We start from the raw sequence: 13,157 nt of genomic DNA on the forward strand, positions 1-13,157 counted from the left end.
AAGTCCCTTCCCCTCTCTAGGGTTCACTTTTTCCTCTGCAAGAAGCAGAGCAGGGCTCCTCGACCCGGAATCAAGAACTCTCAGAGTGTTCTATGAGGTCCCATGCAGAACTATGTCTTTATCTGCATGATCCCTGAACTGGGATTTAGCATTTCCTTCAATTATTTATGGTTCTGAGGAGGGGGCCAGAGGTCTCACCAGACAAGACTGCCAAAGGGCTCCATGATCCAAAAGGGATCAAGAATTCCTGGCCTAGAAGACTGCAGAGAACCCTTCTAGCTGCAGCTCTGTGAAGCTCTCTCTGAGGGATCTTGGGCAATTCACCTCCCTCCTTCCCTTCCTCCTTTCTCTCCCTGGGTCTAGGAGTCTACGTGTGACCTTGGATAAGTCTCTCTGTGGTTCACTTCTACAAACTAAGGGGGTTGAGCTAGAGTAGGGGTTCTCTACCTGGAGTAAGGAATTGGCATGGGGTTTTGTGGGTACTTAAATGTCAAGGAGTCTTATGAATTCCCTAGGGAAAAGATTTATTTTTATCAGCCCTGACCTGAGTTTTAGCTTTTCCTTTTATTATTTATTATTCTGAGATGGGGTCCATAGGTTTCATTGGACAGACCACTGTCTTTGTGTTACCTTAGGCAATTCATTACCTCTTGGGCCTTTGTTTACTTTTTTGTAAGAAGGGGGAGGGAACGGAACAAAAAGTTTCTGAGACCCCTTTCAGTTTGAGAGGAGATTTTGTGTGACCTTGGACAAGTAATTTCTCTTATGCCTCAGTTCCCTTCTCTGTAAAATGAGAGCATTGGACTAGATTAGGGATTCTTAACCTGCAGTCCTCACATGATTTCATGAGGCCTGTGAACTTGGATGGAGAAAAAAGTCTTCCCTTTATTTTCATGATTGCTGAACTGATGTTTAGCATTTCCTTCAATTATTTATTATTCTGAGAAGTGTCCATAGGTTTCACTATCTGCTCTCTGTGTGACCATACGCAATTCACTGCCTCTCTGGTTCTTTGTTTCTTTCTCTGTAAAAAAGAGAAAATGGAAATAAAAGGCCTTGAAGGCCTCTTTTAGTTCTAGAGTTAGGAGATTTTGTGTGATCTTGGACAACTGATTTTTCCTTGCCTCAGTTTCCTTCTCTGTAAAACGAAGGGGTTGGACTACATTAGGGATTCTTTATTTTGAAAACCCTTACCTTCTGTTCTAGAAACAATACTGTGTATTGCTTCTGAGGTACAAGAGTGGTAAAGGCTAGGCAAAGATGTCAAATGACTTGCCCAGGGTCACCCAGCTAGGTCAGATTTGAGCCCAGGACCTCCCATCTCCAGGCCTGGCTCTATGCACTGAACCACTTAATTGCCCCCTATAGATTAGGGATTCTTAGTTTTCATGGGGTCTGTGAACTCAGATGAGAAAAAGGTGCTTTTAACTAACAAATGCCTCAGTGAAATTGAGCATATGTGACTTCTTTACATAATATGGGGAAAGGGTCTACAGGCTTCCCCTGCATCCCCTGTGTCTGGGACACATGCTGGCAGAGCCTTTGCTGGAGAGAAATAAAAGGCAGTGACACAGAGTTGAAGAGCTGTAGTACCACATCAAACCATTTTTATTAATTAAGATGACAAAAGCACTTCATTCTTCTTCCCACATTACAAATAGCTGACATGATGAAACAGCTTTAAGAAAAGTCTGAATTGTTTAATTCGTCATTCAAAACTGTTCATGCAATGTTCTGACAAGTAACCCTTCACCAAATGTAAGCAGGTGTGTGGCCTAGGCCTGTGTTTTATCAGGACAGGGAACTCCTGGAGAGCAAATTCCTGCCCCTGTGTCAAGTGGCCTGCCTCTCATTCCCAGGGCTTTCTCCTCTTCCCCCACCTGGTTCTAGGTATCTTTCAGTGGCTGTCCTTTTTCTGTGATAAAAGAACGATGATTACCTTACAGAGTTGATTGGACAATCTGATATGTGCTCTTACTCTAGGGGAATGAATGATATGAAGCCATGTCTCTAGCAGCTGCAGAAGAAAGAACAGGTGCCTGGGGGATTGAAAGACTGGGGGTGCTCGAGTCCCAGATCTGCCTCGCTCACTGGGGAGACCTTGGGTAAGAGAATTGGATTTTTCTGGGACTCGTTATGACAGCATGAACCAACTCCCAATAGCCAGTCTAAAGGTACCCTTGACCAAAAGGCACTGTAAAAGAAATGGTAGGATTTCCCCCCTAAACATCAAGTCCTTTCACTCTGCAGATATTATAAGAAAGCGTTAAACTTATGGGCAGACAGAATGGTTTCTACAGTGATTGAGTCGGTGTTGCTATGATGGTCCCATCCTTCCATGTCTAACACCTAAGAGGGATAGTACTTGATTCATAAAGGGTAAAAAAGCCAAAGATACAAAGGGTCATGCTCCATGGAGGGAGGTCTCCACCAGACACCCACTTGAGGCACTAGCACGGTTCTGATGAGAGGTACATCAGGCCCTAAAAGATGACAGCATTTTAGGAGAACAATTCACTATTGTGGACAGCTCCTATGAAACCCTTACCAGTACTCTGGAATCAGAGAGGGGAGACTCCAGGAGCATGTGCTGGGATGCTCAGGCTCACTTCCTACTTTTGGAATTGTGGCATTGGCTTTAGAAAAGGGCTCAGATTTAGCAAAAATGTTTAAAGAAAGGTGAGGTGGGGGCCAGGATCTACTGTTTCTTTGGTGCATGGAGCACCTTCACTGCACTTTATAGCCTTAGATTGCATGACTAATCCAGGGTCACACAGCCACCAGTGCCAGAGGCATAGCCTTATTCCATGAAAACAAAAACATTTTTTTCAAAGACTCATGAGATTTTTAGGTGCTCAGGGTTTCTGTATCATCCCTCCCAATTGCCTTGTTTTGAAACTCACCATTTCATGGGATGCCAAAGCAGAGCTTTTCTTCCCTGATTTGTGAAAGAAAGCAGAATACTCTAGATTTCATCTTAACACTCCCTATCCCCATACTCGCTCACATCACTTTTCCTTGTCCATTTTATCAACCTCTATGGATTCAAAGACAGGGCTCAATGCATGTTCCTCCGGGGACCAGTGAAGCGGATGCTTTTGAGACACAATGGATGTTCAACATCTGAAAATGAGTCTTCTGAGCAACTGGAATGAAATCTATAATGGATGACCATTACAAATGGTGTGACCAAGAATGAATGACCATTAGTAAAAAGAACAAGCTTTTTCTTAAACTACAGAGAAAGCCATCTTTTTCTTGCTCTGCTCCAAAGAGGAGGCATGCCCTTCTATTTCGGCTACTTTTTTTCTTCTTTTCAGGCTGTGAAATAAGTCAACTGAGAACATTGACTGTAACAATGGGGCTTAGGAAACCATTACTGTCATCTTGTTGGGCATTCATGAGCAAGAACTTTATTAGCTGCAAAAATGCCTGGGAGATTCTAGAAGGCCACTAACAAGCTCTTTCTAAATGAGCTTGTAGCTAAAGAAGGGACCTGTCCCATTCTCTTCTGCTAGCCATGTGAATGGTTAAGAATTCTTTAAAATGCTCCATTGAAGGGAGAGAAACAGGAAGCTTAAGTGGTAAGCCTCGCTCCCTCTAAGAGTTAATTAACAACATTTCACATGGATTCCCTTTCACTCTGGGGGCCAGAATGAAAGGGGAGCCAAGCTCTGAAGCTTCTTTTGGGTCCTAGATGGCTGGCCACCTCTGAGCAATCTTAAAGCCTTTTGTGACACTGCAGATTGGCTTTGGAGGTAGAGAAAACCAGAATCCTGCAGTTTATTCAATTGGAAAATTGAATATTTGCTGTCTTCAAAATCATGCCTGAAAGGGGCTCTACTGGGAAGCATATGAGAGTTGATTCACACCGAATCCTCCTCCTCGTTGCTTTGGTATCAATCTCTCCTCAAGAGCCAATTCTTACGTGGCACTAAAAAGCTCTTTACTTCAGTCTACACTATACTATGAGTTTCAACAACGATTACAACAACAAGAACGGGATTCCCATTTTCCTCTAGCACAGCAGCTCACTTTTTGTAAGTGCTCTACTTTGGGGTTGGCTAATTGATCATGCATTGTCTAAGACAGGAGCTAAAGTGATCAAGGTGATAACTAGTGAGTTCCACAAGATTAAAAAACAATTAACAACACATCCAAAGGTTTTCTAAGTCTGGAATTACAGCTGACTGTTACAAATGATACTGGGACATACAAAAATAGATCTTGTCAGCGTAGCCTTCAGTCATCCTTTCGCTCCCTGGCATCCTTGGGACCTTCATCATCCGAGTACTTGGTGGGCTCCTCCCCTTCCTTCAGCAGCTTGCCCACATAGTGATACTTGACTGTAACAAAGAAAATGTAGACCCAGTCCTTAGAGAAGGCACAAAAGAGCAGGAGGAAGAGGGGTGGGAGAAGGAGGAGAATAAATAACCGTAAAAGGAGAGGTTGGGAAAGTAGGAGGAGAACAAGGCCAGTAAGAGTTTCATTGCTGTGTGACCCTGGGCAAGTCACTCACCACTGTTTGCCTTGCCATTGCCCTTCTGTCTTAAGAGTTGTGACCAAGACAGAAAGTAATGTTTAAAAAGGGAAGGGGGCAGCTGGGTAGCTCAGTGGATTGAGAGCCCAGCCTAGAGATGGGAGGTCCTAGGTTCTAATCTGGCCTCAGACACTTCCCAGCTGTGTGACCCTGGGCAAGTCACTTAACTCCCATTGCCTAGCCCTTACCACTCTTCTGCCTTGGAACCAATACACAGTATTGATTCTAAGACAGAAGGTAAGGTTTTTTTTTAAAAGGAAGGGCCATCCAGCACCTTGATGATATGGCACTGAGATCGAGGACCAAGAACTATATTGAGGTTCCACCAGGACCTTAAATGCAACCTGTTCAAAAACTTGAGTTTCTTTGGCTACACTGGGTGAGGAGGGAGGAAAAAAGTCCAATTGATTCCTACCTCCCCATCTTCAAATGTGTCCCCTTCTTTTTTGGATCACAGGATTCTAGATTTAGAATGGAAGCCATCTCAGAGGCCCAGGGAGATTACATGGATTTGTCTGAGATGATTTCAACATATTTTACACAAGAATTAGACAAGGATTAGCACCGTGAATATAAGTGGCCAAGAAGACCGCTTTTCTTTCAGTACAAAGGTGAGAAAGAGAAGTGACCAACCTGTCTAACCAGGTAACCAGAGATGCTTTTGTGGGAAACAATTGTCTGAATGTTTGGAACACAGTGAAGGTTCCTAGGGTACTCGGTACAGTAGGAAACCAATCTGAAGCAATGCGGGGGTCCATGGAAATGAACTGAACACATTGACCTGAAGTACAACCATCCACAGTAAGACTGTTGGTTAGCCTTAGTTGGGTGAGGATAGGGTGGGGAAACATCATTGGACACATTCATGTTGGAGTATCTTTCTGCAAAGATCATTTCATTGTCTGTCTCTGTTCCCTAGTACTTGGTATGAGAGGCTCTTTTTTTCATTTGAATTAGTTTATTTAGTCAATTTAGAACATTATTCCTTGGTTACAATAATGAGAGGCTCTTTTTAAAAACCCGTACCTTCTGTCTTAGTGACAACTCTAAGACAGAAGGGCAAGGGCTAGGCTAAAGGGGTTAAGGGACTTGCCCAGAGTCACATATCCAGGAAGTGTTTGAGACCAGATTTGGACTCAAGTCCTTCCAACTCCAGGCCTAGCACTCTCTCCACTGGGCCATCTAGCTGTCTCTACTAGAGGATCTTAATAGATACTTCTTGATGGATTGACTCAAGTCACTTCCCTTCCCTGGACCTCAGCTTCCTCTTCTGAAAAATGAGAGGGTGGGGCTAGCCAGCTCCTAAGGCCCTTCTAATTCTCCATCAAGGAGCCTGGGTATGATATAGCAAACACCAAGAGTTACATGGGGAGGGACATTTTTTCCTCTACATTTAATTGTGTGTAGAGGGGCATAATTGTATGGAACCTTTGGAGATAAGCTAGAAAAAGAAATTAGGATTCAAATACAGCCAAAGGATTATTATTACTTACCGTAATCTCAGGATATAAACTTTATTCTAGTTTCAAGGGCCAATCAGAAAATTCTTAAATTTCAAGATAGTAGTAGAAACTGCCACTGGGCTCCTTAAATCCACTGCTAATGGAAATTCAAGCCTACCACAATTAAAAACAAAAGCTTACATGTGAATTGCGATTCCCAGTCTTTCAAGGTCTCTTGCTGGGTAGCATTGAGATCTGACAGGTCATCATATTCATCTTTCAAAGCTTCCTTATCCAAGCAGAAAGTAGCAAGGCCCCGGGAAGCATCTCTTCCAGCAAAAACACCATATGGTCCCTCTTTAAGAAAGAAAACAGAAAAAAGGTTTATTCATTAGTCAGGGATTCTATCCTTAGCTCCTTCGTTGTCTGGATAAAGAAAATGGTGGCACCAAATAGAAACAGGTATGATAGGGTCCCCCGAACTACTCCGAGTTTGAGGTTGTGTGCTAAAGCCATTAGGATGGTTTATTCTTTAGGGTCCCAGAAGCCTAAATCATTGAGGAACCACATCACTGCGCCACTAGACATTTTCCTCCAGTTTGCTACTTCCAAGGGCCAGAGTATATCCCATCCGCACTGAGAGAGGAAATAATGACCTGTCCAAGGTCTGTAGGCCAGGATTAGACTTCAAAGAGTTTTCTTTAATTAAGTGCTTAATGTTTAATAAGAGGCTCCTAGGATTCAAATTTGGGGGAGACAAGCTAGAATCAACAATGAGGAAATAGAAAGAAATAAAGAGAAAGGGAGCAGAGAATAGGCCACAAAGCAGGCAAATTTGCCAGAGACTTGCACACTCAGTCTGCTTTGGTGGGGTTTAAAACCTTTAAAACCAAAGGTCCAAGAGGAGAGGAGAGAAGACTTTGGTCACTAGGCACTCAGCTATGATAATTTGGGGTCACCAGTGAAAAGTCATTTTTAAAAGATAGCAGAGTGCCTTTTCTCTACTCCTTGATAACTGAATTTTTATTGTGAACTTAACCAAATACAATGTGAATTTCTAGATTCAAATTAGAGCAGGAAGAGGATTTTCCTTGAACCTGCAAAAAAGCATGTAATTGATATAGGCCCCAACCTTCAAGGCCACTAATTCCTTGGGTCTTCTTCGCTACATATATGTATATATGTTTAGAAATGCTTCACTGACTCTTTTTTAAAGAAAACCTCAGGAGCAAATATGCTTACTTAGGTTGGGGCCCAGATTAGGGGAAATTATTTGTCTAAGGTCATAGACCTTTGGCATCACTGTGCAAAGAAAGGAGTGATAGAATTGGTCCTGCCCCTTAGGACAGGGAGATTACTGTCCTTCACAGGGCCTCAGACTTGACCTAGATGATTTCCAAGTTGCCTACTAGCTCTAACAACACGCCAGAGGGTCAAAAACAGAAGAAAGGGATTTTCAGGATATTTGGAGTTACTCTCCTTTTTGTTTTAATTCTTCCTGAAAATCTGTGTTTCGGGGTTCAAAACTTGGCTGCCACTTACTACCCATCTGTAAAGTGAGGGTGATGGTCTGATGGAATAACTGATCCTTCTGAATGAAGTTTTCTGATTTCCAAATCTAGTACCCTTTCAAATACCTTTCTGGAAGCTAAACTGGGCATATTAAAAAGCTTATTTATCCCTTAAGTGATTTGTTGCACTTGCTCTAAAAAACAGAACACAATGTAAATATTTTTATTATGAAAGGATGGAAGAACAGACAAACAACAAATATGCAGAGTCAAGTAAAAGAAATCCCCACATTGGCTGGAAAATCACAGGTTTTGAAGGGTATAAGCCTATTTAATTCAGTAACTAGTTTTGTAGTAAACTGACTTTTTAAAAGTCTTTGAGGGTTTAAAATTTTCTGGATTTAATTGGCACCAAATAAGATAAGCATTTCCAGTTGAACAGGAAAAGGAGATTGTATATGGAACTTTAAACTTTCAACTTGGTTATCTGTGATTCCTTGTCTTCTGATCATGTAATGGAAATCAAAATATTTTAATGATCATGCCCTTTTTTCTTTTTTTGGGGGGGGGGGTAGAAAGCAGCTCTATTCCCAGCCTCAATGTCACTTCTACTTCTGTCACCCCCATTCTAAACTGGAAAAGAAAAAAAAAGATTTCTTTCTTTCTTTTCCTAGTTTTACTTTCTCCCTCCTACCTACACCCCTCCAAATTGGAAAAAGTGAAAAATCTTTGTACTAAATATGCAGTCAATTTCCAGAATTGCCCCAAAGCTCAGGTTTTAAAATGGAAAAGCCTTTATGAAAATCACTACAAGTTTTGTAATAACTGTTGCTTTTTTCCCTAAAGTGATACAAAGGTATCTTATCAAGATACTCTGTTGCAAAACTCAAATAAACATTAACACATGGCCTCTGCTGGAGAAATCACTTTACAGAAGCTATCCAGGGTCCCTTTTCTGGAGGGGGGGGGGCTAGCAGCCTTTTGAATGACTCACAGAAAAAATAAGGACTTTTTCCTTTATAAAAAAGGTCTTTCATGCCTCTAAGACTCCATTCACTTGGTGCTGTCCCTTAAGGGATTAAAAGGGGGCGTTCATGTCTGCAAAAGAAATCCCAGGGCCCCTGTAATAGGGCATGAGGGCATTCTTTCACCAGAGCAGCCAGACTTTGGAAGCTGAGCAGGTAACTTTCATTGCAAGGATGAACATGGAAGGTGTGAGGAGGAACACTTTGGGTACCTGGTTTTTTTCCCAGATCTGCACTCCCCCTCCCCCCAAATTGAGAAAGCAAGAAAAACAAAATCTGGTTAACTTGCAGGAGCCACCCCACCCTAGAGCATTTCTGATCAGGCTCATTCCGAGGCTGAGAGTGCTGGATACAACTTGGGCATTCATTCTCCATGGGTGGGTGGAGGGAGAGCATTAAGCACCTGGACCCAATACCTGTTTGTACTTTCCTGGATGAGTGCTGGGGGACAAAATATTAGTATTCCAACCCCAGAGCTTAGCAGAGACACCTCATAAAGCTGGCTGGACAGGAATTTGTGATTATTTGGTTCCGTGCCAGGACTGAAGCTTACTTACCTTTTCTTAGCAAACTCTTAACAAGAAACAACCCAACCAAAAACCAGGGGAGGGGTGCAGCTAGGTGACTCAGTGGATGGAGCCAGGCCGGGAGTTGGGAGGTCCTGGGCTACAATTTGACCTCCAGCTGCCCAACCCTGACAACTCTTCTGCCTTGGAAGTGATACTCAGTACTGATTCTAAGACAGAAGGTAAAGGTTTGTTTGTTTTGAAAGATTCAGTTCTTTTGGTTTGCTGGCTTGTCCTCTCCAAATATATTACCAATTCCTCACCCCCAACTTCAAAGAAAGAAGGGCGGTACTTTTTGGAGACTCTTTCTGGGTCCAGCTTGGTCATTAGTATGAGCATTGAGGGTTTTTCCCTTTTTCTTTTAAAAATATTTTTAACTTGGCCTTTTCCCTTAGCAAATGCTTTAGACAAATTAGAAATCCAATCAAAAAGGGGGATTTAAATCAGAGTGCTGGACAAAGGACTTTGAGTCACCCCTTAGGGCTTCCAGCTCTCCACTTGCTCAGTTCAAATAAATCTTTTTTGCCTAGACATTTCATCAGATCTTTTTGGGAAAACCACCTGTTTATAATTGCTGCAGAAAGAAAGCAAAAGGGCTTTGAGATCACCTAGACCAGTGGCTAGTAATGGAGTTTGTGTCCTGGAACCCCCCCTCCCCACCCTTTTGAGAATCATGGTTTTAAATGCATTACGTCAAATACTTTGGAAACCAGTTTGGCATCAAGTTTTTTCAAACCTCAAGCAGCCAGGTTTTTGGACCCTAGGTCAAGCAAGTGAGGCCCAGGAAGGACAAAGCAGCTCGGCCAAGGTCACCTAACCAGTCAGTGATACAGCCAGAGCCTTGAATCCAAGATCTCCACCATGATGAATAGGACATTGCCCCATACGGACAACATCCAAGGACTGTGTAGACTGTGGATAATTTGTGGTTGAGTTCACTTGTGTGACCCCACCCCCCATGCCTCAGAGATGATGCAAGGGCTTCCCACCAATTCTGTTTATTGGCCAGGCCTCCCAATGTACCCAGTATGTTCAATTACACTTTTAATAGTAATGTGTCTCTTTTGGTGGTACTGAAAAGCTGTAAACTGAAAGCAGGCCCATTGATTGGGGAATGGCTAAAGAAGTTGTGATCTGTGGATGTACCAAATATTTACCCAAATAACCTGTGAATATGAAAATGGGAAGACTCCTGTGGGCTGAGGAAGAGTGAAAAAAGCAGAACCATAAAAAATACACAAAATAGGAACAGCATATAGGAATGGAAAACCCCAAACTGGTGAAGAGTGAACCCTTAAATAAAAAACCCAAATCAGTAAGATTGAGCCCTTCTGATTAATTATATTGCTAGCTGGAGTTGAGAAAATGCCCCTCCCTCCATTGATTACAGGTGTGGAATGCCACCTCCACTGTCAGCCAGGGTGGGATGTGTGGGGAGGGTTTGTTCCTTTTTTTCGTTTTCATTTAAGATCTTTATTACAAAGGATGGCTTTCAGGAGAGGGGAGGCTCCCTCTGGAAATGGAGGCTATGTTAAAAGGAAAAGCTGTCAATAAAAATCAGGGTTAGAAAAGGAAATACACCGATGGCAGGGAAATGCTCCAAGCATCCGGAATGTTCCAGAAGAAAAGCTACACAGGCAGAATTGGGAAACTCCTCAGGCAGGTTTGCACACCTGGTTTTCAGGTGGGATATAAGGTGCCCATTTCCCTAAGAATCCTGGAGAGGAGGATCAGTGCGCCTGTCTTCTCTCCTCCCTTATCAACCATTATCTTGAATGAATAAACCAAATTCCCTCTCTTTTGGGGTTCTCCCAATCAGTGAGTCTGTATATAAAGCTTTTTGCAAAATTCCAGGTGCCTCATCGGGATCACTTGTTATCATTCCTCCCCTTACTCGACTGCCCTGCCTGGACCCTGAAACCTTCACTCCCTCCCAGCTGAGTGCCATCATGCTGCTGGCCCCTCGCTTGCCAATCTCCAGCGCAATGGGAGTCAAAGGATTTGGAGTTGGAAGAGGGAGGCCTGAGAGGCCATCTTGGCTAAGCGTGTCATTTTAGAGAGCAGGGACTAAGGTGGCCAGGTAGGAGAAATGGCTTCAGATCTCCTAGACAGGAGGCTGCGGGGGGGGGGGGGGGGGGGGGGAGAGATTTGAACCTAAGCCCCTTGACTTCAGAACTGGAGCTCTGTCCATTGCACCACCCAGCTGCCGCCACTCCTCCTCTTCTATTTCATTTTCAGGCTCACGCCCATATTACTTCATATTTCGAATCCAACCTCTAACCTTTTCTCTCGCTCCCCCACACCCACCTCCAACTGCCTCGCCCCGGGCATCTAGTCCAGTGCTGGGCGCTTCTGCGCTATCTGGCAAGCTGGGTGATTGATCGCTGGCCCCCTCCCTGGAGGGGCTCACCAAACCTGTCCATTCTCCCCTTTAACCCTTTCTCGGGAGACTGGTTCACTGTCTCCCCTGCCTGCCTTTGCTGTTTGCTTAAGGGCTCCCTCCTCTCCTAGGAGATTCCTGTACCGTGCCCTCCCCTCCAACTCCAGCCCCCCCCCCCCGCCCCAGTCCCCCATCATTCTTCCTTTTCATTCTGCCATCATGGCCCCTCACGTCTCCATGAAGATCACTTGGCGATTTCCCCACCGCAATGCAATTCAATCCGTGACCACCGTCCCCTCCCCATGGCAAAGCTTTAAACTGGCTGCCATCCCTCCCCAAGCCCACCCCACCCCTCATTGTCCCCCATGTCTTATCTGTCACGAGCCCCCAGTCCCCCAGACTGTTGCTTTCTAGAACCATCCCTCCCCACCCATCCCTGTCAGTCAGTCTGAGCTCCCCCGCCTCCTCCAGCTGTCCCACCCACCCTCCTGCAGGTCAGTCTGAGCGCCCCCAGTCCCCGCCCAGACTGCACCCCGCCTTCCTTCCGCAGAACAGCCCTGCGCGCCCCCGCCATCCCCAGCCCTGCGGGTCCCCGCCACCCACACAGATCAACCCCACACGCCCCCCCCTTCCCGCAGATCAGCCCAGCCCGCCCCCGCCGACTCCCCCCTCCCCGCAAATCAGCTCCTTGTGCCCCCGCCACCCCTCGTTAGCCCTGCGCCCCAGCTCCCACAGACCACCCCCTCGCCCCCTGGGGCCCTCCCCTGCAGAGCAGGTAGTCCGGCCCGCGCCCCCCCTCCCCCCCTCCCCAGGGTCTCCCGCCCCCCTCCTCAGCCCCCCTCCCCGGCCATCCCGCCACACCAGCCCCCATACCCGGCCCGTAGAACTTCCTGCCCTTGGTCACGTCGAAGACCTTGCCGTTGATGGCCATCAGGATCCGAGGGTCCTGGGTGCCGTCGAATCGGCGCAGCTGGGCCAGGGTGAAGTCCCGCCGCTTGAGGGGGGGCAGCACGGGCGGCTCCTCGTCGCCGGCGCCGGCGGTGGGGGGCTGCTCGCCGCGCACGATCTTGTAGAGCAGGAAGAAGCAGAGGCCCAGAAGCAGCAGGTTGAGGGGAGACGTGAAGATCTCCTGCAGGAGGCCGCCGGCCTCACCCTCTACCTCGCCGGGCGCCACCTCCTCGGCGGCCATGATAGCCATTGAGCAAGCTAGGGAAGCGTGCGGGAGCGGAGCGAGCTCAGGCCAAGGGCCGGAGTTCCGACGGACAGAGCGAGCTCTCGGGCTCGGGCTTGGGGGAGGGGGGGGCTGCGGCGGAGGCAGGAGGTGGCTGCTGGAGCTGGAGCTGGAGCTGGAGCTGCAGCTGCTACCGCTCCTTTCGAGTCCCGCCCTCACTCTGGCACACTGAATCCAGGAACCCGGAGACCAGAGGACGATTGGGAGGTGGGGCCAGGAGGGTGGAGCTTGGTCGGCCTCCCCTCCCCCTCCCCTCTCTCCTCTCTCCTCTCTCCCTCCTTTCCAGCGCAGCCACACCCCCGAGGGAGCCTCAGCATAGACCCCCACTTCCAAAGCCGATGTCAAGGAAAGGCAGTATGGTTTAGTGGAAAGAGTGCTGGCTCCTAAACCAAAAGAACTGGGGTTCTAGTCCCTGCTCCGTCACTGGCCTGCTGTGAGGCCTTGGGCAAGCCACTTGGCCTC

The 13,157-nt window shown here is 46.3% G+C and overlaps 1 protein-coding gene across 1 annotated transcript; it reads right to left on the bottom strand.

Annotated features, from left to right (window-relative positions):
• Window positions 1–1,576: 1,576 nt before the first annotated feature.
• On the bottom strand, window positions 1,577–12,945 carry PGRMC1 (progesterone receptor membrane component 1). The gene is made up of 3 exons (XM_001372218.4): window positions 12,338–12,945; window positions 6,184–6,339; window positions 1,577–4,346 (listed from the first exon to the last, which is right to left on the bottom strand). Exons 1-3 carry the CDS (start codon window positions 12,660–12,662, stop codon window positions 4,243–4,245), a joined length of 585 nt encoding a protein of 194 aa, XP_001372255.2. The 5' UTR covers window positions 12,663–12,945; the 3' UTR covers window positions 1,577–4,242.
• Window positions 12,946–13,157: the final 212 nt, after the last annotated feature.

The sequence above is a fragment of the Monodelphis domestica genome, chromosome X (assembly GCF_027887165.1).
Source record: "Monodelphis domestica isolate mMonDom1 chromosome X, mMonDom1.pri, whole genome shotgun sequence".
Lineage (NCBI taxonomy): Eukaryota > Metazoa > Chordata > Mammalia > Didelphimorphia > Didelphidae > Monodelphis > Monodelphis domestica.